The sequence below is a fragment of the Microchirus variegatus genome (assembly GCF_963457635.1).
Source record: "Microchirus variegatus genome assembly, chromosome: 2".
Taxonomy (NCBI): Eukaryota; Metazoa; Chordata; class Actinopteri; order Pleuronectiformes; family Soleidae; genus Microchirus; species Microchirus variegatus.
The window spans coordinates 4,803,334-4,830,566 of NC_139803.1; the positions used below are offsets into that span (position 1 = coordinate 4,803,334).

At 43.9% G+C, this 27,233-nt stretch overlaps 1 protein-coding gene across 1 annotated transcript in view; it reads left to right on the forward strand.

Moving 5' to 3' along the window:
* Positions 1-2,370: 2,370 nt before the first annotated feature.
* Positions 2,371-27,233, forward strand: part of LOC310944614 (neurexin-2-like) — a gene marked incomplete at both ends in the record, with an annotated part of 71,130 nt that continues 46,267 nt past the window's right edge. Inside the window, 8 exons of the mRNA XM_083910417.1 lie at positions 2,371-3,073; positions 4,108-4,131; positions 11,523-11,552; positions 11,794-11,805; positions 14,730-15,031; positions 17,680-17,841; positions 23,897-24,326; positions 25,993-26,376. Coding sequence (XP_083766543.1) covers positions 2,371-3,073; positions 4,108-4,131; positions 11,523-11,552; positions 11,794-11,805; positions 14,730-15,031; positions 17,680-17,841; positions 23,897-24,326; positions 25,993-26,376 — 2,047 coding nt within the window. The remainder of the gene's footprint in view (positions 3,074-4,107; positions 4,132-11,522; positions 11,553-11,793; positions 11,806-14,729; positions 15,032-17,679; positions 17,842-23,896; positions 24,327-25,992; positions 26,377-27,233) is intronic.

Below are 27,233 nucleotides of genomic sequence, written 5' to 3' on the forward strand. Positions count from 1 at the left end.
TACAGTGTATATATACTGTGTGTATATATATATACTGCAAGAAGCTGTTAGAAGCGTTTCCCAAACGGAGCCCGGCCCCAGCAAATTGCAAATCATCCTGTGAGCAGAGTGTCAGATTTTATGACCTTCCAGGATACGGCGAGAAGGGTTTTCTCACAGCCTGGAGCGTTCTGATACGTTAGGGAGGCTGTGATGAGAAGTGTGAATTTGATGTAATGCACTCTCTTTCTCGCGATGTCTACCTTTAACTGCAGCAGCAGCAGCAGCAGCCCATCATCAGCAGGAGACTCACCTACACATAATGTGTCTCACTCTTAAAAAAAGTCTGTGAATGAGAGCGAACATGAAGATTATCCTCTGCTTTAGGCTGAATCAGCTCGTTTCCTTTGACACGTTCGTTAGTGTTAATATTTGTTGTCGTGTAATAGATTGACTTTGAATGCTTTTCATTGCGAGGAGAGCGACTGACTTTGGTTCATTTAGTGAATGTTAAAAAAAATCAAAGGTGCTTGGTATGCAGCATATACAGTAGCTCTATCCTTGAAATCTACAGTGTTGTTATGTAAAGTGGTTGTAATAGATTGTTGCCGCTGATTTTGCTTTTGATCACTTAATTGGATCACACAACGGTATTAGCCTTTTATGTGCTTTTAATGGGCTTTTGGACTGCAGTGACTTCTGTGGCACAGAGGCAGCACAAACACCAGGATAAATGCATTAAAGCCGGTTTGTTCTCTGTGGGGAAAACGGCTGATAATAATGAAAAGATAAATACATTTTTACATCCTTTAAACACAAACTGTGTGTCTTTGAATATTTGCACTTTCCCCAGGATTAATTGCTCCAGACGATCGGACAGCATATCAGTGTGTGTGTGTGTGTGTGTGTGTGTGTGTGTGTGTGTGTGTGTGTGTGTGTGTGTGTGTGTGTGTGTGTGTGTGTGTGTGTGTGTGTGTGTGTGTGTGTGTGTGTGTGTGTGTGTGTGCCTGAGACACCAGCTGAAAAATGTCTTGCCCCAGGGAGAAACAGCATTTCAGAGCTTAACATCTGACTTGGCTGATAAAAATCTGTGCTCGCCCCTTTATTTCACATTTGTGGTGCGGAAACTGAAGTTTGTAAACCATTTGTTTTCTCTTTCCAGAGAAAACCTGCAGTGTGTGTGTGTGTGTGTGTGTGTGTGTGTGTGTGTGTGTGTGTGTGTGTGTGTGTGGTGTTGTATTCTGGGTAAACTGATGCCAGAACAAAGCATTTCAAACACACACAAATCGCCTCAGCCTTGTTTTAATTGGCTAAAATCAGGGTTTTTTCTTGTCCACACTGATAACGATGTGTTCACTGACATCTGTGTTTCAGGCTCAGTGTCATTGTCTCCACACGTGATAAAACCTGCTCTTCTCTTTAAGAAAGGTTCCCAGTTTTCAGCCAACTGTGTCCTTAGGTCGAGGATGCAAATGCTCTTTTGTTATCACAAAGTATTGATTTAGTTGGTTTGTTTGTTGTGTTCATGGCTTTCTAAGATAGAAGCTCTCATTTGTTGGCCCTCAGCCTCAGCCTCAGCCTCTGCTGTTTGGCTGTAACGTCTTAGCTTGAGCCCAGAGAGTGCAGAGGGCTTAAGGGGCTCAACATCACTGAAGTTAGTGAGGCCATGCATTGCAGCAAAACATCTGTGGGGGTGCTTATGAAACACACTTTTCCCAACTGTGCCCTGGAAACCAGCGCTGGTCTTTTCTGGTGTTTTCCTCTCTGCCTGAATGCAGACACGTGCAGCGCCTCGCTCGTGTCGAGAAGCCTGATCTTTACCTTTATCTTTATACCTTTACGATTGGTTCGCGTTGTGGGCAAAAAACCCTTTGACAATGATAGAAGCTGAACACCGAACAGCTGAATTATCAAACCCCCAACTCCATGCTACTATAATATTACAATGATGATACTCATATAATGCCTGTCTGTTCATTGACTGTTGTTCTTCTCTGTCTCAGGATGGTGACAGGCTGAGGAGAATGGCAGCTGCACCTCGGCTGCATGCCTAACAAACCCATGGAGGACTGACACAGACACTGAGCACTGGATGGAGGGAGGCCAAGACGCTGGATGGGCGGAGACGAGGAAGCGCACAGTATTGTGGATGACTCTTTGTGTTGTTGACGCTGATCCAAAGTAGATGCAAAGTGTTTTGCGATGTACCCGAGTTCTTTTGCACAGGCCGTCACATGTCAAACATGCAGAGATGACAGAAAGAAGGCTAAAGAATCTCTTTAAGTGCATGTGGGATATTAAAGATAAGTGCAGACACTAGAGTTTGTGTTTGCTCCTCACAGCTGAACTTGTACGTTTGAATCAGAGACGTTAGATAGATAGCTAACCATCATGGGCAGCTGTAAGAACAAGGCTTCCTGGTTACTGCTGTTAGCCCAGTTGGTGCTAACGGGAATAGCTTTGGAGTATGAGGGGGTTCCCGGTCAGTGGACACGTTATGGTCAGTGGGACGCTAAGACGACAGGCGAGCTCAGCTTCATCCTGAAAACCAACACCAGCAAAGCCCTGGTGCTCTACCTGGACGACGGAGGGAACTGCGACTTCCTGGAGCTTCTCGTCTCTGGAGGCCGGGTCCAGATGCGCTTCACCATTCACTGCGCCGAGCCAGCCTCGCTGCACACAGAGACGCGCGTCGACGACCAGCGCTGGCACAGGATCCTCCTCTCTCGCAATTTCCGAGAGACCAAGCTGACGGTGGACAACGAGGAGAAGGTGGCCGAGGTGAAGTCGAAGAGAAAAGAGATGGTCGTCGTCAGTGACCTCTACGTCGGCGGGATCCCGCCCGACGTGCGTCTCTCCGCCCTGACGTCCAGCACCGTCAAATACGAGCCGCCGTTCCGCGGCCTCATCGCCAACCTGAAGCTGGGGGAGGCTCTGCCTCTGCTGCTGGACGGTCAGGCCGTTCACAGTGACGTGGAGTTCATCTGTGAAACACACTCTCCCTGCAACAACAACGGCCTGTGCTCCGTCAGCCAGGGAGAGGTCCTGTGTGACTGCATCAGCACCAGCTTCAAGGGAAGGTACTGCCACGAAGGTGAGGAAAACGCCATAATTTTACCATTTGTTCTTTGTTTTGTGTCCTGTTTTTATGGAACAGTGTGATATACTGTTACACTATAACACTATATCACAGTTTCAGTATAACACTATATCACACTGTGTATATAACACTATATCACACTGTTACAGTATATATAACACTGTTTCACATTGTTGGGACAATCTGACATTACAAAGAAAATAATAATGCAAAAAAAATAATTTCTGCTAATCTTTCACATATATCAGGCTGCAAAAAAAATCCAGTTTGCATGAATTATTTTGAAAATATTTCATTTTTTGTGTTTTTTAGATCATAAAATGAGGTGCATCATGACTAAACCTGGCAATATAAGGGTTAAAAATATAAAAAAATATATTAATATTTGATATGTATGGAAAGAACAGATGTTGGTCTAAAACCTAAAAAAAAAAAATCAAAAATACAAATTTATAATTTTTTTATAGCTGTGTACTTTATGAGCACCATTTGGTGCTCTGGGTGTTTTAACGTGATTTTATGAGACAATCTGACATAACAAAAAAAATAATAATGCAAAAAAAAAAATGTTTCTGCTAATCTTTCACATATACCAGGCTGCAATAATCCAAACAAAAAAAATCCAGTTTCCATGAAGTATATTGAAAATAATTAATTTTTTGTGTTTTTTAGATCATAAAATCAAGGGGCATCATGAATAAACCTGGAAATGTAAGGGTTAAAAATAAAAAACATACATTAATATTTGATATGGATGGAAAGAGGAGATGTTGGTCTAAAACCTAAAAAAAAAAAAGCAAAAATACAAATGTATACTATTTTTATAGCCGTGTACTTTCATGCGCACCATTTGGTTTTCAAACAGCGAATAACAGCTTCTCAGTGTTTAAATCGTCTTCCATGGTAAAGTCATTATGACAGAAGGTGAACAGTCTGTTGATGCTGTAACAGAACATCAGCCTCAGCCTCTGGTAGATGATGTGATGACTGTGTGACGCTGAACGCTGTTTTTCTTCCTGTTTCTGCAGCTGCTGTCCACAGAGAGGTAGAAGGTAAGACCGTGCATTATACAATGAGGATAACGAGAAGCATCATTTGTTTTCTGTGAGGCTCAGTGTGAGAGATTGTGCTCGGTTATTATCAGGTTGCTATTGTCAGTGTGGACTGCAGTTCTGACATCCAACAAATTAAGCTAAAGAGAGATATTCTTCCTGTGGTCACAAGGTCACTAGGCGAGCGCTTAATGTGCTGAATGCTCATTGTGTGTATAATCAGTTTGCTCAAGGTGACTGGAGAGGTCTGCAGTGCAGGCTGATTCACAGTGACTGTACAGGGACATGTCCTTTAAATATTGATAACATCCAGATTTTCTCTTCAGTGCATATTTTCTCATGTAATTCTTCTGCTTATTATGAAGATTTACTCATTATTCTCCGCAGTCAGTGTGTGCACACAACGATGCAAACGTCTGACGTTCATGCAATAACGTCTGCATTATAACGTACGATCTACGTACGACGGGGAACGTTTTCACCGCGACGCGCCATCGGTTTCTAACGATGGTTCACGCGCTGAACGCGAGGCGAAGACTGAAAGCGAGGAGGGACGTTTGTTGAGTTGGCACCGGGGTGAAGCATCCATCTCCGCTGTAAGGACGATGGTTACTGTGGAAGAGCGGCCAACAGGCGCTGCACTGCACACTGTAAATCAGTGTAACACACAGCTACACACAGCTACACACAGCTGCTCAGTCACATCCTGCTCCTCACACTTCATTGTCCTGGAGAATACCAGTGAATGTGTGTGGAGTCAGGCTGAACACGAAAGGAACAATATCATAATTTATCAGAAATAAACGAGTTTTAATGGAAGAAACCAACCTTCGAAGCTGCTTAAATGTGGTAAGATGATATAAAAGACACGTTATTATAAATAAATAAATAAATAAATCCATAAATCAAAATTGAGTTGAGCAGAATCAGAGTTGTTTGATTCTAATTGGGTTCTTCATATATTATTATTATCCCCTCCTTCCTAACAATGGTTCAGCCCCGGTGAGGAGAACATGTGCCGACGGCTCACACACACACATGCTGTATTCTCTAAGCCGTAAAACAAAGTAGGACGAGGTGACTGTGAAATGGTAATAGATGTCATTTTTGCACATTTTCCCCCCAAAAAACCGAGCTTTAATCTTTCTTTAATGTGAGCAAAGACTCACATCATCGTCGTTATAATATATGAGCATATCACACCACGTTTTATTGGATTAAAGCTCGACGTGGAGACAGATCCCAGTGCAGCAGAATCACACTCGCCAGATGCCTTTTCTCCACGTCTTTCATGTGCTGTTCAGCAGCAAAGTCTTTGTTCCTGCGTCGACGTAAATAGACAAATGTATGCATTAGAGAAATCGCCCACTCCCTTCACAGTTGGTTAAGACGTTAACCCACGTGCTATATTTGTTTTCTCCGCTGTGGCTTTGACACAGCGCAGCAGTGAAGTGAGTCTGTGGGACGGTGAGTGGTGTTTGGTGTTTGGTCCAGTGGATGAAGCTCAGACAGAGGCCCCGCTATAGGGCACGCCCCAGTGCCACCAGAGTGCAGCATCCTCTGCTGTTTGACCAGAGGAGACTTAAAAAACAGGTCTGTGAAGACGAGATAAGCTCAGCCAGCTCACAGGGCCGATAAGACAGAGTCATAGACGTGGTCATTGTTTCATGTGTAAGAACACGACAATAACACAGATCTGACTGAGAAAGCAGAGAAATCTGACCTTGGTCTAATCCTTCATGACAGCAGGGTCCATAATAACAATAATAATGACGTTTCCTGGTGTTTTCTACGGAAGCATATTGCATTCGCTTGAAAAAAATAAAATAAAAATTCTGTTTTTCTGAATAATTAATTTTCGGTTTGATTTTTTGAATAATTTTTTTTCTGTTTTTTAAGTCATTTTTTTTCTGTTTTTCAGAGTAATTTTTTTTTAGTTTTCCGTGCAAATTTTTTTTTCTGTTTTTCAGAGTAATTTTTTTTTTCTGTTTTTCAGAGTCTTTTTTTTTCTGTTTTTCATACAATTTTTTTGTTTTTGCTGCACACCGTTTGCATCCAATATTTTCAGCAGTCTCCTGATTGTCTCTTGAGTCACCACGTAGCCAGCCTGAATGCATTTCAAATGCATCATCTTGTATCCATGGAGCATGCCATATCTGTCCAACTGATCCTGGAGAAAGATCGCTATGTCTAGCAGATCTGAATGGGCTTTTCCTTCTGAACAACCGCAAAGTCCTCAGGTGCCTGCGTTAAGTCGACAAACTAATGATAAAACCATCGATCTGACTTAAAGACAGGACTATCTCCCAGTGTCTAAAACCCAGATCAAAGTAAAACTTGATTAAACTAAACAAGCCGTCCATGTTGTTATAAAAAAATTAATCTGAAAAACAGAAAAAAAAATTACTCTGCAAAACAGAAAAAAAATTACTCTGCAAAACAGAAAAAAAAATTGCATGAAAAACAGAATTTTTTTTTATCAAAAATCAAGCCGAAAATTAATTACTGAGAAAAACATTTTTTTTTTTTTTCAAGTGAATGCAATACGCTTCCGTAGTTTTCTCACTATATCTCTGCTAATTAAAGCCATAACGATGACTGAGAGCTCCCTCAACATTTATCTGTGTTTAATTCACCTAATAATCGTAAAAACAGAGCTTTTGCTAAAGTTCAGCTGGTATAAACACAATTATTGTGCTTTTGCAGAAGTCACATGGTCATTCATTCATTCATGCCTCTTATTATTTAGGAAACAGCCTCGTCCTTTTTTAAAAGCAGCTTCACTGATTTCAAAAGGTTAAAACTAGGGCTGTCAAAATTAACGCGTAATTTTTTTAACGCATTAACGCACTTTCATCGCGCTACGTGCAGTTTATGAACAGGCAACTGCATGGGGCCCACAGCAGATAGAGGGGCCCTCATGGATGTATACATCCATGCAGCATCCCCGTCCCCCTTAAACAACAACGACGGTAGCAAACCCCCGTAAGGGGCCCCACGTCACCTCACGTTGTAAAAGAAGCTGAAGGAAAATGAAGAGGAAGAAAAAAGAAAGAAAGACACACAATTGTAAGTGGCGCTGCTGGCGCAGATAATGATATAATCATAACATTAACATTTACTGTCTAACTAACGGGGACACAGACAGCAGCTAGCGTTAGCGTCAGAATGCTAGCTAACGCTAATGCTAACTCGTAGCAGCAGCGCTTCTCCTGCTGTGGGTTTAGTAAGAAAACTATTTAACTTCTATACTTTATATTTTGTGTATAATGTGAGTTATTTACAGTGCAATGTGTAGGTTTTGTGTGTGTGTGTGGGGGGGGGGGGTCTGTTGTTTTGTTTCCGGTCTATCTACATCCGGTGTTTGACATGGTTAAAATGGGTTAATTAACGCGTTTAACTGACAGCACTATTTTTTACTAGGTTTTTTTGTTATTTACAGCATTTTATTGTTCTTTACATTTATATTTTCACATACTTTATCTCTCCGTTCCTACAACAATATAAAGAGAAAATTCGATTTTTTTCTGGCATATTTACGAATGGTAATTAATCGTGATTAATCCACAGCTACCCTGTGATTAATCTGATTAAACATTTTAATCTTTTGACAGCCCTAGTTAAAACTAAAGTTGGCAAGAGGTTAAAATCAATGAAAACCAAAGAGTTTGGTGCTTAAGAATACAACACACAGGCACTTTGTTGTTCTGTAGAACTCATTAATATTCTGAAATGTGTAATCTTAAATCACGCTCCTTTTTGAGTTTGCTGGGTAAAGCGTGACGGACTCAGGTGGACTCAGGCGGACTCAGGTGGACTCAGGTGGACTCAGGTGCAGTTGATCAGAAAAACCTTAGTTGTGTATTTCCTGCAGGTCAGCATATGTTGATGAAACACATTACAAAGACAGGATTGGTGTCGACAATCACATCCGAAAACTAAATCATGTTCCAAATATGTTCCTAAACGTGACATTTTAATAATATTTTTAACATTTGTATCTTAAAAGCTAAACTAATACATACATTTCTGTTGGATCAGGTCTCTCTGACGGTTTCCTGCAGCATCTTTGTTTCCACACAGCTGACTTTGGATGTAAGGCTCAACCAAGTAAAAGAAGGAACACTTTCAATCAGTGGCTGGTCCAGTACAAGGGCAGTCATCCCACAACACATCATCACTTATTTTCAACCACATGCTCAAGATGAGATTTTTGGCAGCAGCACTTTGTGATGTTTTTCCCCTCAGTCACGGACACAGGTCAGGTTTTTGTTCTCGCCTTGTGTTTGTGAGTGTGAGGTCGTTATAGCTTCAGATTCTTCAGGTCAAAGCTGCAGAGGAAAAGCAGCAGAGTGAAAGATTAGACTGAACCATTCTCTACTCGACAAATCAGTGGCTTCTGGTTCTTTGTCACTGGTTCTGCTCTTTAGTTGTATAATGGCTGACCCACACCTCCACCCACCACTGTTTCCTGATGTCTCAGTCAGTCAGGTGTTGTGTAAGGATGAGGAAAGAGGACGGACATCAGTGTGTGAGGTTTCAAATCATCTGTTTCATTTCTGAGGTTTGGTCCACGTGGTGGCACTGGCTAGAAGAAGGTCACTGGTTTGAATCCTGTTTCTGTGTCGCGTTTGCTTGTTATTCCTGTTCTCTCAGAGTTCTCGGACTTCCTCCCACAGTCCAAAAACATGCAGACGAGCTTAAATGGACACTGCAGATTGAGCGAGGGTGTTGGTCCTGCGATGGACAAACTTCCTGTCCACGTCGTACCGAGTCTTTTAATCTGTCAGCGGAGATTAGCTCAGTCAGGTCAGAATTAGGATAATTTTCCCATCAACTTCCTTTATAACAGAGTGTTTTTTACATCATCCTCCTTCCCTGACTTCACTTTTCAAAGCTGAAGATGACAGATCCATTTTTATATGCAGTCCGTGAAGCCGGGAACCCAAAACCTGCCCTTGCTGACGTCCTTAATGTATAATGTGCTTATAACCTCGACATTAATACATCTGCTGAGAATGAGATCACCTGAGAGGCAGCGTGGAGAAGACGAGGTAACCTCGTGCATATAAGTTGGTTTTTCAGATGTGGGGGCGCACACAGGAGCTCTGTGTTTGGCGTGTCGACGCGATTACAGGTGAATCTGGTCTGAGTAGAAGCTCAGTCACTGACTTTGCAGTGGCACACTATCACATTAACCCACATGCTGGCAGGCAAAGACCGTCCCAGGAGTAATCGTGTCCATTCCACATCGAGAGTCGCAGCCTGAACCACCTTTCACTTCAGGAGAAGCGTGAAGGAGATTTGTGCAATCGCGACTTTCCTCTCCATAAGGCTTTAGCTAATGACTGCACTGGGACTCACTCTGTGAGAATCTCTCAGCGCTGATGCCCTGATGAGAGCAGCATTGGCTGACTCTGTGTGGTGCTTGTTCTCAGCAGAGGTGTTGTGTTGTGTCATCCTCCTCCTCTTCTTCATCCTCCTCCTCTTCTTCCTCCTCCTCTTCCTCTCCTGTTTGGCATCAGGTGTGAGGCCAGGAATTCTTTTTCAGCAGATTTATTTAAGGGAATGTTTCTGTGTCTCTGCCTCACACAGGAGTGAGAGGTCATGGCTGGTCAGCTGGTGATGGTTGGTCATGACTGGTCATGACTGGTCATGGTTGGTTAAAGTTGGTCATGGCTGGTCAGCTGGTTAGTCATGACTGGTCATGGTTGGTTAAGGTTGGTCAGCTGGTTAGTCATGACTGGTCACGGCCAGTCATAGTTGGTCATGGTTGGTCAGTCATGGCTGGTCATTGTTAGTCATGGTTGGTCATGGTTAGTCATGGCTGGTCGGTCATGGTTGGTCATGGCTGTCAGTCATGGCTGGTCATGGTTGGTCATGGCTGGTCATGGTTAGTCACGGCTGGTCTGTCATGGCTGGTCATGGTTAGTCATGGCTGGTCTGTCATGGTTAGTCATGGCTGGTCATGGCTGGTAATGGTTGGTCATGGCTCGTAGGTCATGGTTGGTTATGGTTAGTCATGGCTGGTCAGTCATGGCTGGTCTGTCATGGCTGGTCATGGTTAGTCATGGCTGGTTAGTCATGGCTGGTCGGTTATGGTTGGTAATGGCTGGTCATGGCTAGTCTGTCATGGCTGGTCATGGTTAGTCATGGCTGGTCGGTCATGGCTGGTAGGTCATGGATGGTTATGGTCGGTCATGGCTGGTCATGACTGTTCAGCTGGTCATGGTTGATCATGGTTGGTCGTGGTTGGTCATGGTTGGTCATGGCTGTCAGTCATGGTTGGTCATGGCTGGTCATGGCTGGTAATGGTTGGTCATGGCTGGTAGGTCATGGTTGGTTATGGTTGGTCATGGCTGGTCTGTCATGGCTGGTCATGGTTAGTCATGGCTGGTTGGTCATGGCTGGTCATGGCTGGTCATGACTGATCAGTTGGTCATGGTTGGTCATGATATGTCATGGTTGGTCATGGTTGGTTATGGCTGGTCGTGGCTGGTCAGTCATGGTTGGTCATGGCTGGTCACGGCTGGTCATGACTGTTCAGTTGGTCATGGTTGGTCATGATAGGTCATGGTTGGTCATGGTTGGTTATGGCTGGTCGTGGCTGGGCAGTCATGGTTGGTCATGGCTGGTCACATCTGGTCACGCCTCAGGCTCTGCCTCCTTCTGTGCACAGTCAGACCAGTTTATATACTTTCATACACTGAAGTGATCATGTGAATTTAATAGGTTATACTTCCATAACTCATGTTTACACAGATCTGTATAATGATAACCATGTTACATTCAGTTTTACTGTGTTATTAATGTATTACTGTTGCTACCTCTGCAGTGGACTCATCTCTTCACCTTGGAGGTGGGATGTGGTTTATGTGCTGACTGACCTGTTGTTACATCACTCTGTGACAGTGACGCAGTCCTAACATTCTACTGTCAGAACGTTCCATATAAACACACACACTTCAATAGGCTGCTTGAGATTGGCTGAGCCTTTACATACAAAGCCTGTAGATCCCTGTCAGAGAGAGCGTCTTAAACATAAAGCAGCGTTCAAGAATAATCTAAATACATCTCAAACATTGTCTGCATCAAGAAAACATACAGTATGTGTTCCATTTAGAAAAAAGCATCTGTGTGAGCAACATCCTGAAAGGGTTGCACCAATCCAGATGTTTTTTTCTCTCCTTGCCTTCCCCCTTCTCCCTTGAGATGTTTGTCTGTTTTCAGTTTGATTTCCCCTTTATCTTTGAGTTTGAACTTTGACATCCGAACCTTCCCCAGGATGTCTGTCACAAACTGCAGTCCAACATTGTGACAATGCTTTTGTTCTCCCAAACCTCTTTATGAACTTCCTGTTTTCGTATCCTTTTTCTGTTCTTTCCCTCAAGGTCTGGCGCACCTGATGTTAAACCGCCAAGGTATGGGGTCTCTTGGTTTGCTTTTTCTTGCCAGCCACCCGATCACAACATTCCCCTCCCCCTGAAATCATTTCAGTTAAATGTGCTGCACTAATCTTTCCTCTCCTCTTTTCTCATATACTTGCCTCTTTGCTTTTTGCTTCCTGTCATGTTATGCTCACTACTCATTCAATTTTTGTCCGTCAAACCCTTGTCCTGACCACTGACTGAACTACTGGAACATCACCTTTGACCTCTGCAGTTTTTCGCCAAGGTAATTCATTTAATATGCTCATAGCGTCTCTTCACTTTGGTTTCATGGTGTTTTCAGAGGAGGTAAAAAGGTGTCAGTCATTAACACAAAATAAGACCAATAAAACATGGAGAGGAGTTTCTCATCAAGAAATCTTTGGTCCTTTCTTGAAAATGTAACTATTGCTTTGTGTATAAATATATATAAAATAACTGATATGCATTGCATCATATCTACGTAAGAACAGCTGTTAAAGTGATAGTTATGTGATGTTAGGTATTGACATATTACGTCTGCAGCAGCAGCGACAGAAAGACAAAATAAAGGTTCACCTTCATTTAATAAAGTCCTCTCTCACACCAAAGTCCAGAGAGGAAATTAGGATTTTTATCAACCTGAGAGACAGTTGGTCTTCAGCTCAGATCATTGGTCTTAATCAGATGAAGATTTTTTGGCTCAAATCTGTTGTCTGTGGTCGTGCAGGTCTGAAGTCAGAGTTCATAATGTGTCAATACCTACACAGTAAATGTCTTGCCTTAGAGATATTTGTCCCTAGAAGGTTTTATCTCCTGCTAAATCATAGCAAAGCTACACTTCTGCAATTTAGAGGCGAAGAAGACAAAAATTCATGCAGGGTTATGTAGGTAAAGCACTTTACATTACAGGAAAATGGATGTTCTGGCTGCATGAAAGGGTGGCAGTCTTCTACATGCAGTCTCTCTCTCGCTCTGTGTGTGTACATATATATATATATATATATATATATATATATATATACATATATAAATATATGCTTGCGGTTTCTACCACATATTGTGAGATTCAGATAAACATATCCAACCTGTCTCCATGGTAATCAGTTTTTCCTCTAAACAGAGAATTGGCTTTGATGACCTGCTGGCAGCGACACAAACTGCTCCACTCCTCATTTTCCACGCTGCTAAAATGCTCCTTCATCTGTTCGCTCAAAGTATTTTCTCGGGTGTATTTTGACAAAAATCTGGAAGCGCGTATTTGTTGCAGTATTTTTAGTTTTAAAGAATCTACAGAATGTGCGTTCATTAGTAAGAATCTGTTTTGTTTTTCCAACAAAATGTCACAACAGGCTGTAAAAACCAGCTCTCTCTGATGATCTTTTTATATTTTATTTTATTTTAATTAGCACAGCCATGAAAAGGATGATAAAGAGAGCGTGGCGCTATCCTGGGTGTTCTGTACGTTTTGCGGTGGAGAACTGATTAACGCTAATATTGAGGTCATTTACAGTACGAAGAGGCACGAGCAGATACTTTACACCGTGATAACATCGCTGTTTTACCCGCTATAAAAGACGCCGCTCGAGGCTGCACTTGACTGTGACTTTATAGATTATGGTCTGGAGTTTCAGTCGCTTTGGGACGAACTGGTTTGTAGCACAAAAAAGTGTCATCGGTCTTTCAAAGAGCAGGAGATAGCTCTGTGGTTTAGCTCTTACTTTAATTGTGGGGTAAGTTGACAGAACAGTTCTACCACAGCCTCCACTGCTGCTTTCAAATGATATTAACACAGCTCATGTTTAGTACAGCGAGTGTGTCCTAAAGGCCGAGCATGTGATTTAAATCAGGCCTGAATTTAAGTCCATATTAGATCATTTGGTCTGTGAGACACGGGAGTCGCTCATAGACCACGTGGAGAAGTCGCATCCTCCAGAGCAGAAGGGTAAACTAACGCTGCACCGTCATCTGACCTACGTTTGGGTGCAACATCCCATAATTGACTCTCTGTCCCTGAGCACGAGACAAAGTCAACAACTGCCATCTGTGCCCCGGGCTTTTCAACCACTTTGAAATTAATCAGCTGTAAAAGTTGATATGAATGAGTCAGCCACATGTTTGTGGTCAGTGTCACACACACACACACACACACAGGTAGATGATGTCTGATGAGCTTCATGCTGCTAAAGCTCAGCTCTGGGCTGCACCTTTACACATCATCAGTGTTTTAGATGCAGGCATATGGACCACACCAGCTGCTATTAACGTGTCCAGTGTTTTTTATCTCTCTCCCTGTAGTTTGTAGCTGTGCTCTTCACAAGCAGTTACTCAAGGTATTTGTACGCTGACCTTAGGAGAGCGAGGACATGAGGTGAACAGTGACGACTTTAACATGAACACACACAGGGTTTTGGTGTCGTCATTGTGTAACCACAGTCTGCTGCAGCCGCCATCACTGAAGAGTTTAGACGAAGCAAAATTGTGAATATTTCTGCTGCAGACAAACGGCTGACTCTGACGTCAGGGTCTCATATATTCAGCAGGACATGACATGAGAAAGATGTGTACGGGATATGATGCTAATCGTCTTTGTTGTGTGGAATAACCTTTGTTATCCTTCTTCTGTGACACTAGGTTAAATGATAACTGTGTCCTCGAGGTTATCAACACTGTCCCAGTATCAGCGTCAGTCACAAAAGGAACCAGCTGATCTCTAACTGCACTAGACTCAAACAGTAGACACCGGGGGAGGAGTCATCCTGCTGCTAGAATTTAACCTGGTTTAACTTGGTTTATTTAAACAGGCAAAGGGACAGGGATTGACTTTTTATTTATATGCTTCTTTATACTTTTAATTGATTGTTGTTGCACTGAATCTGTGAATTTTAATAACATTAAGATACAGTGGATGTGATGATAATGTGTGCAAGGTCATCTGTCTGTCTGTCTGTCTAAATGTTGTCTAAACGTAAACCTGGAAACAGCTTTTATTAGAGCAGCTGAGGGAGATGTTTCAGCTGTCACATTGTCACTGGAGATGTTTGGATTGTAGGTAAAAATGACTTTTCTTGTTGTTAGTGTAGTTTGTCTTTTCACTGACAGTGTCTACTTTGAATAAGTGCTAGAGAAGTCCATCAGTGTTGACGGTGCCGACTGCAGAACTCCTGTAAGATGACTGTCCTCCCCTCTCAGGGCAGGAGGACTCCGTGGCCACGTTCAAAGGCAACGAATTCTTCAGCTACAACCTGTCGCAGACGCCCATCCAGAGCAGTTTGGACGAGATCACGATGTCCTTCCGTACGCTGCAGAGGAACGGCCTCCTGCTTCACACGGGGAAGTCGGCCGACTACGTCAACCTGTCGCTGAGGAACGGAGCCCTGTGGCTGGTCATCAACCTGGGATCTGGGGCTTTCGAGGCTCTGGTGGAACCGGCCAGCGGGAAGTTCAACGACAACGTTTGGCACGATGTTCGAGTGACGCGCAACCTCCGTCAGGTGAGTTTGATCCTCACAATCGCACATTAGGTCACACAGGCATGATGATGTAGACTCAGTGGTTTCATGTTTCTGCTCTGCTGGACCACATTCTCACAGATATTACAAACCCATATTAGGTCGTTGCCCTCGTTCTCATGAAATAAATTGCTTTGTTGGAAATGAATCATTTTATAATCAGCCACTTGCTTTTTTTCCATTTGCACCCTGAAGACTGCAGTAAAGGTCGTTTCTACCTTATTCAAAGAAAGTCTCTAACATTATTCTTCTGCTTCTGTCTCCTGTAGATTCTTCTTTTTAAACTGAAAGCTGCACTGTGTGATGTTTGTTGTTGATATTCTTCTGTCTCTGTTTGGTCTTTGTCATCAGAATATTATTTGTCCTCTGAAAACAGGCTCTGTCGAGCAAAACTATCAGACCTGACTGAGCGGTGAAACACATTTCTGAATAAGCAGGATCTGAAACTCCCTACAGTTGTAAACGAGCATAAACGCAGCAGTATCAATCACCTGAACCTTATAGAAAGACAATGCTCAGCCCATTTGTCTGCCGTCTTACTGCCGTACACTCTGTTCTCCAGCAAAGTCCAACTCTGTGAGATTTAAGTCGTCCACAGAGCACAGGACACAGTGATGAGATCCTGAACTCATTCACAGCATTAAATGTGCAGTTACCATGATGTATCTTATATATCTTAAAGCTCCACTTATCCACGCCTGCAATGTTTTCACGCTGAACGAATGACTTGGTTGCACAGATAATGACTTTGTGTGCAGGTGTGTGGAGTGTTTCTCTTGTACGTTCCCTGTGTGGTTCATCTGTCTCCAGTAAGAGCTGCAAACGAGTCCTGCAGGACAAACTCTAAACAGACTCACAGGTGAAGAGAGGCAGCCGTGGTCTCCTCAGGAGGTTCACAGATCAACTAAAGCAAACACGAGAAGGGCATTGATCACATGACTGACCACTGACCGCTCTCAATGCTAATGCTGCTCGTGCAGCCACTCAAGCGCAGACAATCAGATTCTAATATATGCTTTTAACGTCTTCATCAGACACACCTGATGACACCAGTGTTTGTAGAAAGGCTTTTTGTGCTTCAGCCAGAGACGACACACACCACACACACTGAAGTAAGTGTGTGAGCAACAGAATTATCAGTTTATCAGAACCAGTTCAAAGATTCAGATCTGAGCTGTGAACACAGACTGGGCTTCTTTTACCTGAAAGGTCCATGCAATGTGCAGTGCATCCAAATGATTGGCTCATATACACACACACACACACACACATTAACCTGCGTATAAACTTGCATTTCCCTCTACATCGACTTCCCTTCCCTGTTTCCAGAAGAGCAGAAATCCAATGCTTTAACCCTTAGTTTGCTGTCAGCCATGCATTTGATCCCTGTGTAAATTGCCTCGTCCTCCTCCTCCTCCTCCTCAGATAAGTTACCTCAGTGACAGGAGGATGGGAGGAACTGTAACTCTCGAGGGAACGCTGGTGGAAACATTTTATTAGATCCGCTGCTTTTCAGGCTACAACTCCTCCTCCTATTTCTGTCTCCCTCGCTTTTCCGTTTTTTTTTTCCCCTGCCATCTTGGACGTGATTGGTGCTCTTCCTTTCTCCTTTTCTGACCTTTATTAATGATGCATTATGGGATGTATGTATGGGAGTGTACAGTATTGAAAAGACAGCATCTGCTGTTGTTCTCACTGTAACGACGAGGATCCACTGAGACGAGGCTGTCCTCATGTGGAACTTTAAAGTCAAAGTCAAATCAGAACCATCAGCTCAGATCTGCAGCTACAGAGAACGTTCAGACAGGATCTGAGTGATGCTTATTCAGTCTCGCTTTCAACAAACATTTACATTTAAAAATGACTTTTCCCACTTTAAATTATGTGTGAATTTACTGAAACATGACGACATGTTCATATATCAGCACTGTTAGCTCCTCCCATCAGGCAGATGCTTCACAGCCATTTAATAATGGTGCTGTTTTCAATGACTTAACATGTTTTTATTGATGACTGCACAATGGCCAATGTGTTGTTGTTGTTGTGTGTGTGTGAGTTGTTGTTCTAAATGAGGTTGAACACTTATTATTCCACTATAGAGATGATTCCACTAATCTCCTGGAGGTCTGTTAGAAGCGTAGCTCATGGTCTCATATATCAACTGTGGTGTGCTGCTTATTCTTCCACTGACATATTAAACTACAATAGTTTTCATTCCTAATTTTCCCCACTCTAAATGTGATGATAAATGACAGATTTGTTAAGATCCTCAGCGCTCTCTGTGCTGTATTCTCTGAATGACAGCTCTCCACTGGAGCTCAGTTTTCCTGAATGCTTGTGAAAAGCTCTGACACCAATGAGTTAAGACTCTGCACAAGCGTGTCCCTCTGCCGCGTGGGAGCTGTCACTTTTCTTTTTGTGCACCGATTACACAGAAATGATTGTTTGTGTTGCTGTGAATGCGCGGACCAAATGAGTTGAATATTGCAGCTTTCATTTCGTGCTTGGAGCCAACATATCATTGGGAGTAATGCTTATGAAGTGTCTGCTAATACAGCAGAGCTTATTGAACTGAAGCGTGGAATAATGAGCTCTGTTTATCCCCCCCTCTACTTCCATGGATGCTGTAGGTGACGATCTTAGTGGATGGGATTCTCACCACCACAGGCTACACTCAGGAGGACTACACCATGCTCGGCTCTGATGATCTCTTCTACATCGGGGGCAGCCTGAACACAGCTGACCTTCCAGGATCCCCGGTCAGCAACAACTTCATGGGTTGTCTGAAAAATGTGAGTACTAACCCTTCGACTCTATGCTAAACAGTGTGTGCATTGACAAACCCCCTCATCTTTGTGTAGATTCTTCTGTTGTCGGTGTTTGAAGGAGAAATATTGTGCTTGGGGCTTTGCAGTATTTGCATTTCTAGATTCCTCTGGGAATGCTTCAGAGAGCACTGCACCTAATATATGTAAGAAGGCGATATTTGAACTCGCTCTGATCTCTGGTTTCCTTCAATGCTTCTACATTTGTGAGGCCTTTAAACTCTGGGCTGTATCTGCCACATTGATTATCTTCAGCAAGCAACTCAAGATCATGTACTTAGAAATACACGAGTAGAAGCAAAGCTGTGAATTATAGGTTAATGCACAATTTCAGCCCGGCCTCACACATTTTTAATGAAGTGAGCAGTCTCATAAAAATCAAATGATGTGCTGTGTGCATTAAAAGAGACTTCACTAAAACAGACAGTAATTTGATCTTTAATGGGGTGGAAAGAAATCACACTGACGTCATGGTGGCATATTATTTGTATACACTACATCTTTTCTTTGGTTCAACACCTGAAATAAATGACTTTCCACCTCTGAGACAAAAGATATGAGCGTTTATTCCAATCGTTGATGCCCAGTAAGAGCAGCATGAGCTTCAGCTGTGACCAAAGCACCAAGGACGAAACAGAACTGAGAAACAAAGATTAAAAACAACCTGACAAAGCATTTGAATGTTGCAGCACAACATGACAAACTGTAGTTTTTATAAAGGCTGTCATTGTCTTCTTTAAAGACATATTCGAACAATAGTGGAGGCTCATGTACAAAGATGATGTTTTTCACTTTCAAGTCATTTAAGTTGCACTGCAGTTTGTACAGTTACATAATCTTTTAATAGAACACTGTACATTATAGACTAGAGTCTCATGACTCATTAACCCCAAGTCTTTTTACTTCATTTGGTTTCTATTTGCTGTGCATTCTCAGTCCTCTAATATACACAGTTATACATATTAGATACATACTTAATATATACTGCGTTATGCTGGCCGGAAAAACTGAATGACAGCGACAACAGAGTTGACACAAAGGGTTAGGGTTAGACCATGTGTCATATTAACCTGCTGAAGCCTTATTTGGAGAGACCGTCTGTTCCTGAGCCTCCTGTCACCGATGACGCTGTAGTGGAACTGTCCAGCGATGTAGTGGCACTGTCCGGTACTGAAGTGAACGACAGTCAAGCTGATGCGTTGCTGTCCAGTGCTGAAAACATTGATGAGCATCGGACTGATGTGTTGCTGTCCAGAACTGAAACCTTTGTTGGGGATGAATTTCCCACGTCAATGTCATGTCGCAGCACATGTGTACAATTTGGCACATCTGAAAATAGAGATTTTATTAGGTGGACCACATCCTTACGCTTACAATCTTCCAAATGTGAAAACTGGTCGTCAAGTCTGGACAAGAATTCAGAATTTTTAAATCGTCCATGAACAAACCCAGAAAAAACAAAGACTTCATCATCATCATTGATAGGTGAGACAGCAGCCCCTCCAGCGGTTTCAGTAATGGACAGCAAAGGATCAGTCCAAGGCTCATCAATGTTTTCAGTACTGGACAGTGACGCTTCAGCTTGACTGTCGTTCACTACAGTACCGGACAGTGCCACAACAGCACCGGACAGTGCCACTACAGTACCGGACAGTGCCACTACAGTACCGGACTGTGCCACTACAGTACCAGACAGTGCCACATCAGCTTGACTGTTGGCCACTACAGCACCGGACAGTGCCACTACAGCACCGGACAGTGTCACTACAGTACCGGACAGTGCCATTACAGTACCGGACAGTGCCACAACAGCACCGGACAGTGCCACATCAGCTTGACTGTCATTCACTACAGCACTGGACAGTGTCACTACAGTACCGGACAGTGCCATTACAGTACCGGACAGTGCCACAGCAGCTTGACTGTCATTCACTACAGCACTGGACAGTGTCACTACAGTACCGGACAGTGTCACTACAGTACTGGACAGTGTCACTACAGCACTGGACAGTGCCATTACAGTACCGGACAGTGCCACAACAGCACCGGACAGTGCCACAACAGCACCGGACAGTGCCACATCAGCTTGACTGTCGTTCACTACAGCACTGGACAGTGTCACTACAGTACCAGACAGTGCCACAGCAGCACTGGACAGTGCCATTACAGTCCCGGACAGTGCCACAACAGCACCGGACAGTGCCACATCAGCTTGACTGTTGTTCACTACAGCACTGGACAGTGCCACTACAGTACCGGACAGTGCCACTACAGTAACGGACAGTGCCACTACAGCCTCATCGGTGACAGGAGGCAGTGATGCTTCCTCCCTCTCCACTCACAGCGCAGGAAGGTAATGAGTGAACTCAGTGGAGAGGAAAGAGAGAAACTGCACACAGCCACACATAACAGAGACAAAGAGACAAAACAGACTGTAAATATTATTCCAATGGTTAGGGAAACTTAACCTGCATCAGTTTGGTCAGGTATGTACAGTTCTGATGAATGAGTTAAAGCTTCTTAGAGGCGGTGAAACAAACATGTAGATGTTGTGTCCCTGAGGACATTTGTCCATTAAACTCTCCTGTATGTATGTTCTAATTATGTGATAATATTGGCAGCATGTGTTCATAAAGTAGGTCAACATTTGAAAGCACTCAAGCTCTGGCTCCATGTTTTTTAAAGGGCAAGTCTGCATCGTTACTTATTTCAGGCTAAATGTAGTCAAATGAAAATGAGATCAGGTTATTGATGCTGCTGCATCCTCCGCTCTCCCTGTGGGCAGTGGAGCTGCTGCTGCTGCTGCTGCTGCTGCTGCTGCTGCTGCTGCTGCTGCTGCTGCTTGGACTTAACCATGAGTGTGTGATATGTGCTGCATACACTGAGAGTGTGATGATAGAAGAACGAGCCACGATGATGGATTACAAACAGTGTTTCATAGACTGAATATGGAAGTAGCAACAATTAAATGTAAATGGTCTCAGTTGTTAGTTTCAGGATGTGTTCACGCCTCAGAATAATCCCTTTTGCTGCGTCGCACCTTTTCATTTTTCAGCTGGTTTAAATGTGCTGGTTTACCTGCAGAGGAGGAAGAGTCACGGAGGATGTGATGTGGATGTGGTGTTCTCATTTGTCTGTTGCTCCTCCCTGTTCCCTCGTCACCTCACTTGCTCGGGGACTGTAGACATAAATACTACGCTTCAAATGAAAGCAGCAGATAGAGTTCACAGCAGTGATGAACCACTACAGAGATCTATTTGAACAGAGTCAGTCAGAGTTAGGCTGTTTGGTCCTGATCAGAGTCCACACTGACCTGAATGTGTTAAAGAGTATAATAAAGAGCAAACACACAGGGTCTCACATCTTCTTTTATAATAGAAGGGTTAGAGGGAAACAGACAGTAAAGATAAAATAGTCCTTTAAAGCATGGCACATGAGGGTGGATACTGACTGCTGCTGCTGTCACGTTTGTCTCCTCTTTCAAAGTGACAAATCTTAGACTACATGCATTTTATATACAGTCTGTTGTAATGGCAGAGATGTGTTATGTATATATACGTATGTATATTAGAGGAAAAACATGTATTGTATGAGCAGCATTTGTGTTTAGGGCAACAAACAGCCGTCTTCTTTTGTTGAACGTGGAAAGCTTGGACTATGACTAATCTCTGTGGACATTATGTGCTAACAGATGTGAGTGCTGCTGGGTAAAGGCCATCAGGTTCATCAGGTACATAAAAAATAATAGCCACTTTCAGACTTTCATGCCACAGCCACAAACGCCTAGAAGGGAGAGATGAATTGGTCTTTGAAATGGTATTGGTCTGCTGTTTGTGTGCCCGCAGGTTATTCTACACAAATATCCTTCTGTTCGTCTACTTCAGTGTTTGCAGCAGAGAAAGCCCTGGTTCAGTGTATCAGGAACATTGTATCCTCGTGTTTGGGATACTTGTCACTTAAAGCAGGCAGCTGATTTGCTGAAGCACGATTCCACTGGCGTCGTTGTCCTTGGGCAGAAATATAAGCGGCACACTGAGGTCACAGCAGTTTTGTAGCCGTGGACGCTGAGCTCCTGCTGCTGAACAAAGCCCTGTGTGCAGCTGCTAATGCTCTCTTCCCACTTTAAGTGGCTGTCTTCCCATTTAAAAATGGCGTGTTACACTCATTTCTCAATGGTCAGCTTCACCATCTGATTTCACTGCTTAATTAGTCACAGTGAGGCAGCGTGAAGTGTGATATTGGCACAAATTGCCTCTCGGCTCCGATGTTAGTCGCCTGTGCGGTGCGGCGTCACCTCGGGCTCAGACTGGTCACACAGTGATGTGGCAGATAACTGTGGGCTCGGGGTGACTTACCACTGATAGGAAATCAGACAAGGATCGCTATCTCCTGCTGTGCATATTGATGAACTCAGAAAGGAGACAATAATACAGTCTACTATAGTCTACTTCAGTTTATATGAGATACTGCTGCACAGGTTAGTGTCTGACAGACGCTCTGACCAGCTGTCCTCAGTGTCTACTTACATACATTAACTTGTTTTTATGCTCAAAAAGCTCCTAGTTGCTGTAAACGAGCCGATAGAAATCTCTCCTTACTGACGCTCTCTTGAGCCGCGATATTTCCGACATGAATCTCACCCCCAGAAAACAGAGTGTGTTGTGATTGGCCAGCCAGTGTAGAGCCTTCCCAACTGTCTTGTGATTGGCCAGTACCCTGAAGTGACATATTCAGCACACCCGCTCTCAGAAGCACAGCTCCCCCCTCTGGAATGGTGGATGCACTGCTCCTCATTATCAAAACATTGTTTTAACAGTGTTTAAAAATAGCTTCTTCACGACTCCCCGCTGCAGTCCCTTTGACGAGTCAGAAGACACTGTCGCTCGTGAAACACCTCCACAACGGACGCTATTCTTCTTCTGCGGTTCAATGTACGCAACCGGATGTGCCCGGACTAGTGCCCGGAGCAGGAGGATCTGCTGTTCAGGAGAACCGCTGTTTACGTAACCGGACCGGGTTTTTTCAGAGATCTCGCTGAGCCCGAGATTACAATAAAACACAGCGTTCTCAGCAGTGGCCGAACTGTTTGTTTAGAACCTTCAGGGCTTCTTAAACAAGGTAATGACGCAGATACACACTAAAAAACAGCCTTAATTGGAACTTCCGGTCTAGGTCCGCTTTAAAAAAATAAAGTCTGAGTGTGAGCCAACAGTGAAGCCTAACCTTAACCTCAGTCTTATCTCTAACCTCAGACTTTTATTGACCACTGCTCTGCTCTGAGCATCACAATGTGCTTCCACTGGCTTTATTATTATATTTTATTCTTAGATTATAATTACTGGAGTCAACTCTCAGACGTGTCAGTGTAGAGACGTGACAGCGCGGCCGTATATATGACGCTGTCATCATGACTATATTATAATTCAGTGTTTGCTGAGATGGATCTTAAATATTAAATCAGTCATTTCATTACGTGGAAATAAAGACTGCGTGAACCTCCTGTATTTCCTAAACTTACCTCTTCACATTATAATTTGAAAATCATTATCAAATCTGCTTCTCTGCCGCCCACTTTCTCTGCCTGGACTTGATCTTGTTCCATTTATTTAGCATAAACACAGGTAACTGTTTGCTGTTGTGTGGGTGATCAGTCTGTGAATCTCTTCTCCGACTGATGTTTGCATCTTAATGTCAGCAAACCACAGGGAGGATTTTCAGCTTCTCTTCTGGTTTTCTCCTGACAGATTTATGGTTAGTGTTGAATATATTTATTTTGTGATATGAAGATGAAAACCAGGCAGATGCTGGAGAGATTTGAAGGTCTTTGACCTTGAAAGGTGGTGAACATTTAGGCTGCAGGACGTTTAGTGAGGATTCTTTTTCACCTTCTCGTCCTATATTCATCACAGCGTTCACTCCAGTCATTTTAATGTGTATTTCTTTAAAAGCATGAGATATAAATGAGTCAAATGTTATATTTACTCATGTCTTATTTCATTGTGACTCCTCTATCAATGATCAGGTTGTCTACAAGAACAACGAGTTTCGCCTGGAGCTGTCCCGTCTGGCTGAGCAGCAGGACTCCAGGATCAGTCTCCATGGTGACCTGATGTTCAGGTGTGAGAACGTGGAGGCCCTGGAGCCGGTCACCTTTGACACGCCGTCCGCCTACCTGACGTTACCTCGCTGGAACACCAAGAAGACGGGCTCCATATCCCTTGACTTCCGCACCACGGAGCCCAGCGGCCTGCTGCTGTTCAGTCACGGCAGTCTTCAGGGAACGCCACCCGACAAGAAGCCCAGAGCAGACTTCTTCTCCATGGAGCTCCTGGACGGGTTCCTCTACCTGGTCATGGACATGGGCTCAGGAAGCATCAAGATGAAAGCCAGCAACACAAGGCTGAGTGACGGAGAGTGGTGTCACGTGGACTTTCACAGGAACGGACGCAACGGTGAGATCATTGTCTGTGTCTGTGCTCGTCTGCGCTCGTCTACTCTCGTCGGTGCTCGTCTGCGCTCATCTACTATTGTTTCTCGTCTGTGCTCGTCTGTTCTCTGTTCTCGCCTTCTCTCGTCTGTTCTCGTCTGTCCTTGCCTGTTCTCATCTGTTTTCATCTGTTCTCGTCTACTCTAGTCTGTTCTCGTCTGTCCTTGTCTGTTCTCGTCTGTTCTCGTCTGCCCTAGTCTGTTCTCTGTTCTCGTCTACTCTCGTCTGTTCTTGTCTGTGCTCGTCTGTTCTCTGTTCTCGTCTACTCTCGTCTGTCCTTGTCTGTTCTCGTCTGCCCTAGTCTTTTCTCTGTTCTCGTCTACTCTCGTCTGTTCTTGTCTGTGCTCGTCTGTTCTCTGTTCTCGTCTACTCTCGTCTGTCCTTGTCTGTTCTCGTCTGCTCTCGTCTGTTCTCTGTTCTCAACTACTCTTGTCTGTTCTTGTCTGTGCTCGTCTGTTCTCTGTTCTCGTCTACTCTTGTCTGTTCTCGTCTGCTCTCGTCGGTTCTCGTCTGTTCTCTGTTCTCGTTTACTCTCTTCTGTTCTCTGTGCTCGTCTGCTCTGGTCTATTCTTGTCTGTTCTCTGTTCTCGTTTACTCTCGTCTGTTCTCTGTGCTCGTCTGCTCTGGTCTGTTCTGGTCTGTACTCGTTTAGTCTCATCTGTTCTCAGTTCTCGTTTACTCTCGTCTGTTCTCTGTGCTCGTCTGCTCTGGTCTGTTCTCTGTTCTCGTTTACTCTAGTCTGTTCTCGTTTACTCTCGTCTGTTCTCTGTTCTCGTCTGTCCTCGTCTGTTCTCGTCTGCTCTGGTCTGTTCTCGTTTACTCTCGTCTGTTCTCTGTGCTCGTCTGTTCTGTGCTCGTCTGTTCTCTGTGCTCGTCTGCTCTGGTCTGTTCTCTGTTCTCGTCTGTCCTCGTCTGTTCTTGTCTGCTCTGTCTGTTCTCGTCTGTCCTCGTCTGTTCTCGTCTGTTCTCTGTGCTCGTCTGCTCTCGTCTGTTCTCTGTTCTCGTCTGTTCTCTGTGCTCGTCTGCTCTCGTCTGTTCTCTGTGCTCGTCTGTCCTCGTCTGTTCTCTGTTCTCGTCTGTTCTCGTCTGCTCTCGTCTGTTCTCTGTGCTCATCTGCTCTGGTCTGTTCCTGTGCTGGAGGAGGAAAGGTTCCAGCGTGGACCGTGCAGTCACAACCAGCTCATTGTTATTCAGCTGAAGGGGAAATTCATGCATATTAGGTTTTAATTAGGACAATATTTTATTTGCGGTAATATATGTGTGACATTTTGAAATCTGTGCTAACCTATCTCACAAGTGGCCAATTATACGGCGACACGCCTCAGACGAGCAAACGTCTGCCTTATTAGCTGAAGAAAAAACCTCCTTCACGTTTCTATAAATAAATTTGTCTCATGCTGTGTAATATGACACTCCACATTTCTGCTTCAATCCCTCATTCTGACCACAGCACAAAAAAGCATTTCTTAAAGACTGGCAGCGCTCTTTCTTTTTCCAGTGCCCACTTCCTGAATTTCACAGCTTGTTCTCACTTTCCACTTCCGACAGCCCACACACACCTGTCTTCATTTTCTCTAAGTAAAATATTGTGTGTGTCCAGGCTGACTCACTGCTAATGCTTCCCCCTGCAGGCTTTATCTCGGTGAACAGCCAGAGCATCCCCTTCTCTGCTAATGAAGGCAGTGAGATCCTTGATCTGGATGGAGACATGTATCTGGGAGGTTTACCTGAGGACCGCCAGGCCCTCATGCTCCCCCCGGAGGTTTGGACCGCCTCCCTGGGCCTTGGCTACGTGGGCTGTGTCAGGGACCTGTTCATCGACGGGCAGAGCCGTAACCTGTGGAGGCTGGCCGAGGTTCAGAGCGCCACAGGTGTCAGCAGCTTCTGCACCAGAGAGACTCACACTCGATGTGCCAAGGACACCTGTGCCAACGGTGGACACTGCAGAGAAGGGTGGAACCGCCACGTTTGCTCCTGTAACGGTACCGGATACCTGGGTCTCAGCTGTGACAAAGGTGAGAGTTTCTGTCGAGGAGGAGCAAATTCTGTATTCTTCTGTGTCCATTCACATTTGTACAGCTCCTGTCATGGCTGAAACAGGGAAATACACCAGAGATTAGACTTTTACATTACAGTAAATACACTTATTTAATAAAAATCACGCTATATAGCTTACACAAAGCAATTCATAGTGCTTTACAGGCAAGGAAATGAAAACAGAATCAATTAAAAAATTAATTATAGAAATTAAGACAATTTAAAACATCAAACAATTTTAAATGAAACAGAAATTAATGCAATTTAAAGCGGACTTAGACCGGAAGTTCCAATTAGGGCTGTTTTTTAGTGTGTATCTGCGTCATTACCTTGTTTAAGAAGCCCTGAAGGTTCAAAACAAACAGTTCAGCCACTGCTGAGAACGCTGTTTTTTATTGTAATCTCGGGCGCAGCGACATCTCTGAAAAAACCCGGTCCGGTTACGTAAACATCGGTTCTCCGGAACAGCAGATCCTCCTGCTCCGGGCACTAGTCCGGGCACGTCCGGTTGCGTACATTGAACCGCAGAAGAAGAAGAATAACGTCTGTTGTGGAGGTGTTTCACGAGTGTCTTCTGACTCTGGGTCTGACTCCGGGTCAAAGGTCGTCAAAGGGACTGCGGTGGGGAGTCGTGAAGAAGCTATTTTTAAACACTGTTAAAACAATGTTTTGATAATGAGGAGCAGTGCATTCCAGAGGGGGGAGCTGTGCTGATTATGTCACTTCCGGGTTGAGAGAGTCTCAAATTTCGCGGCTGGGGTACAGTGTCAGAAAAGAGGATTTCTATCGGCTCGTTTACGGCAACTAGGAGGTTTTTTGAGCATAAATCAAGTTA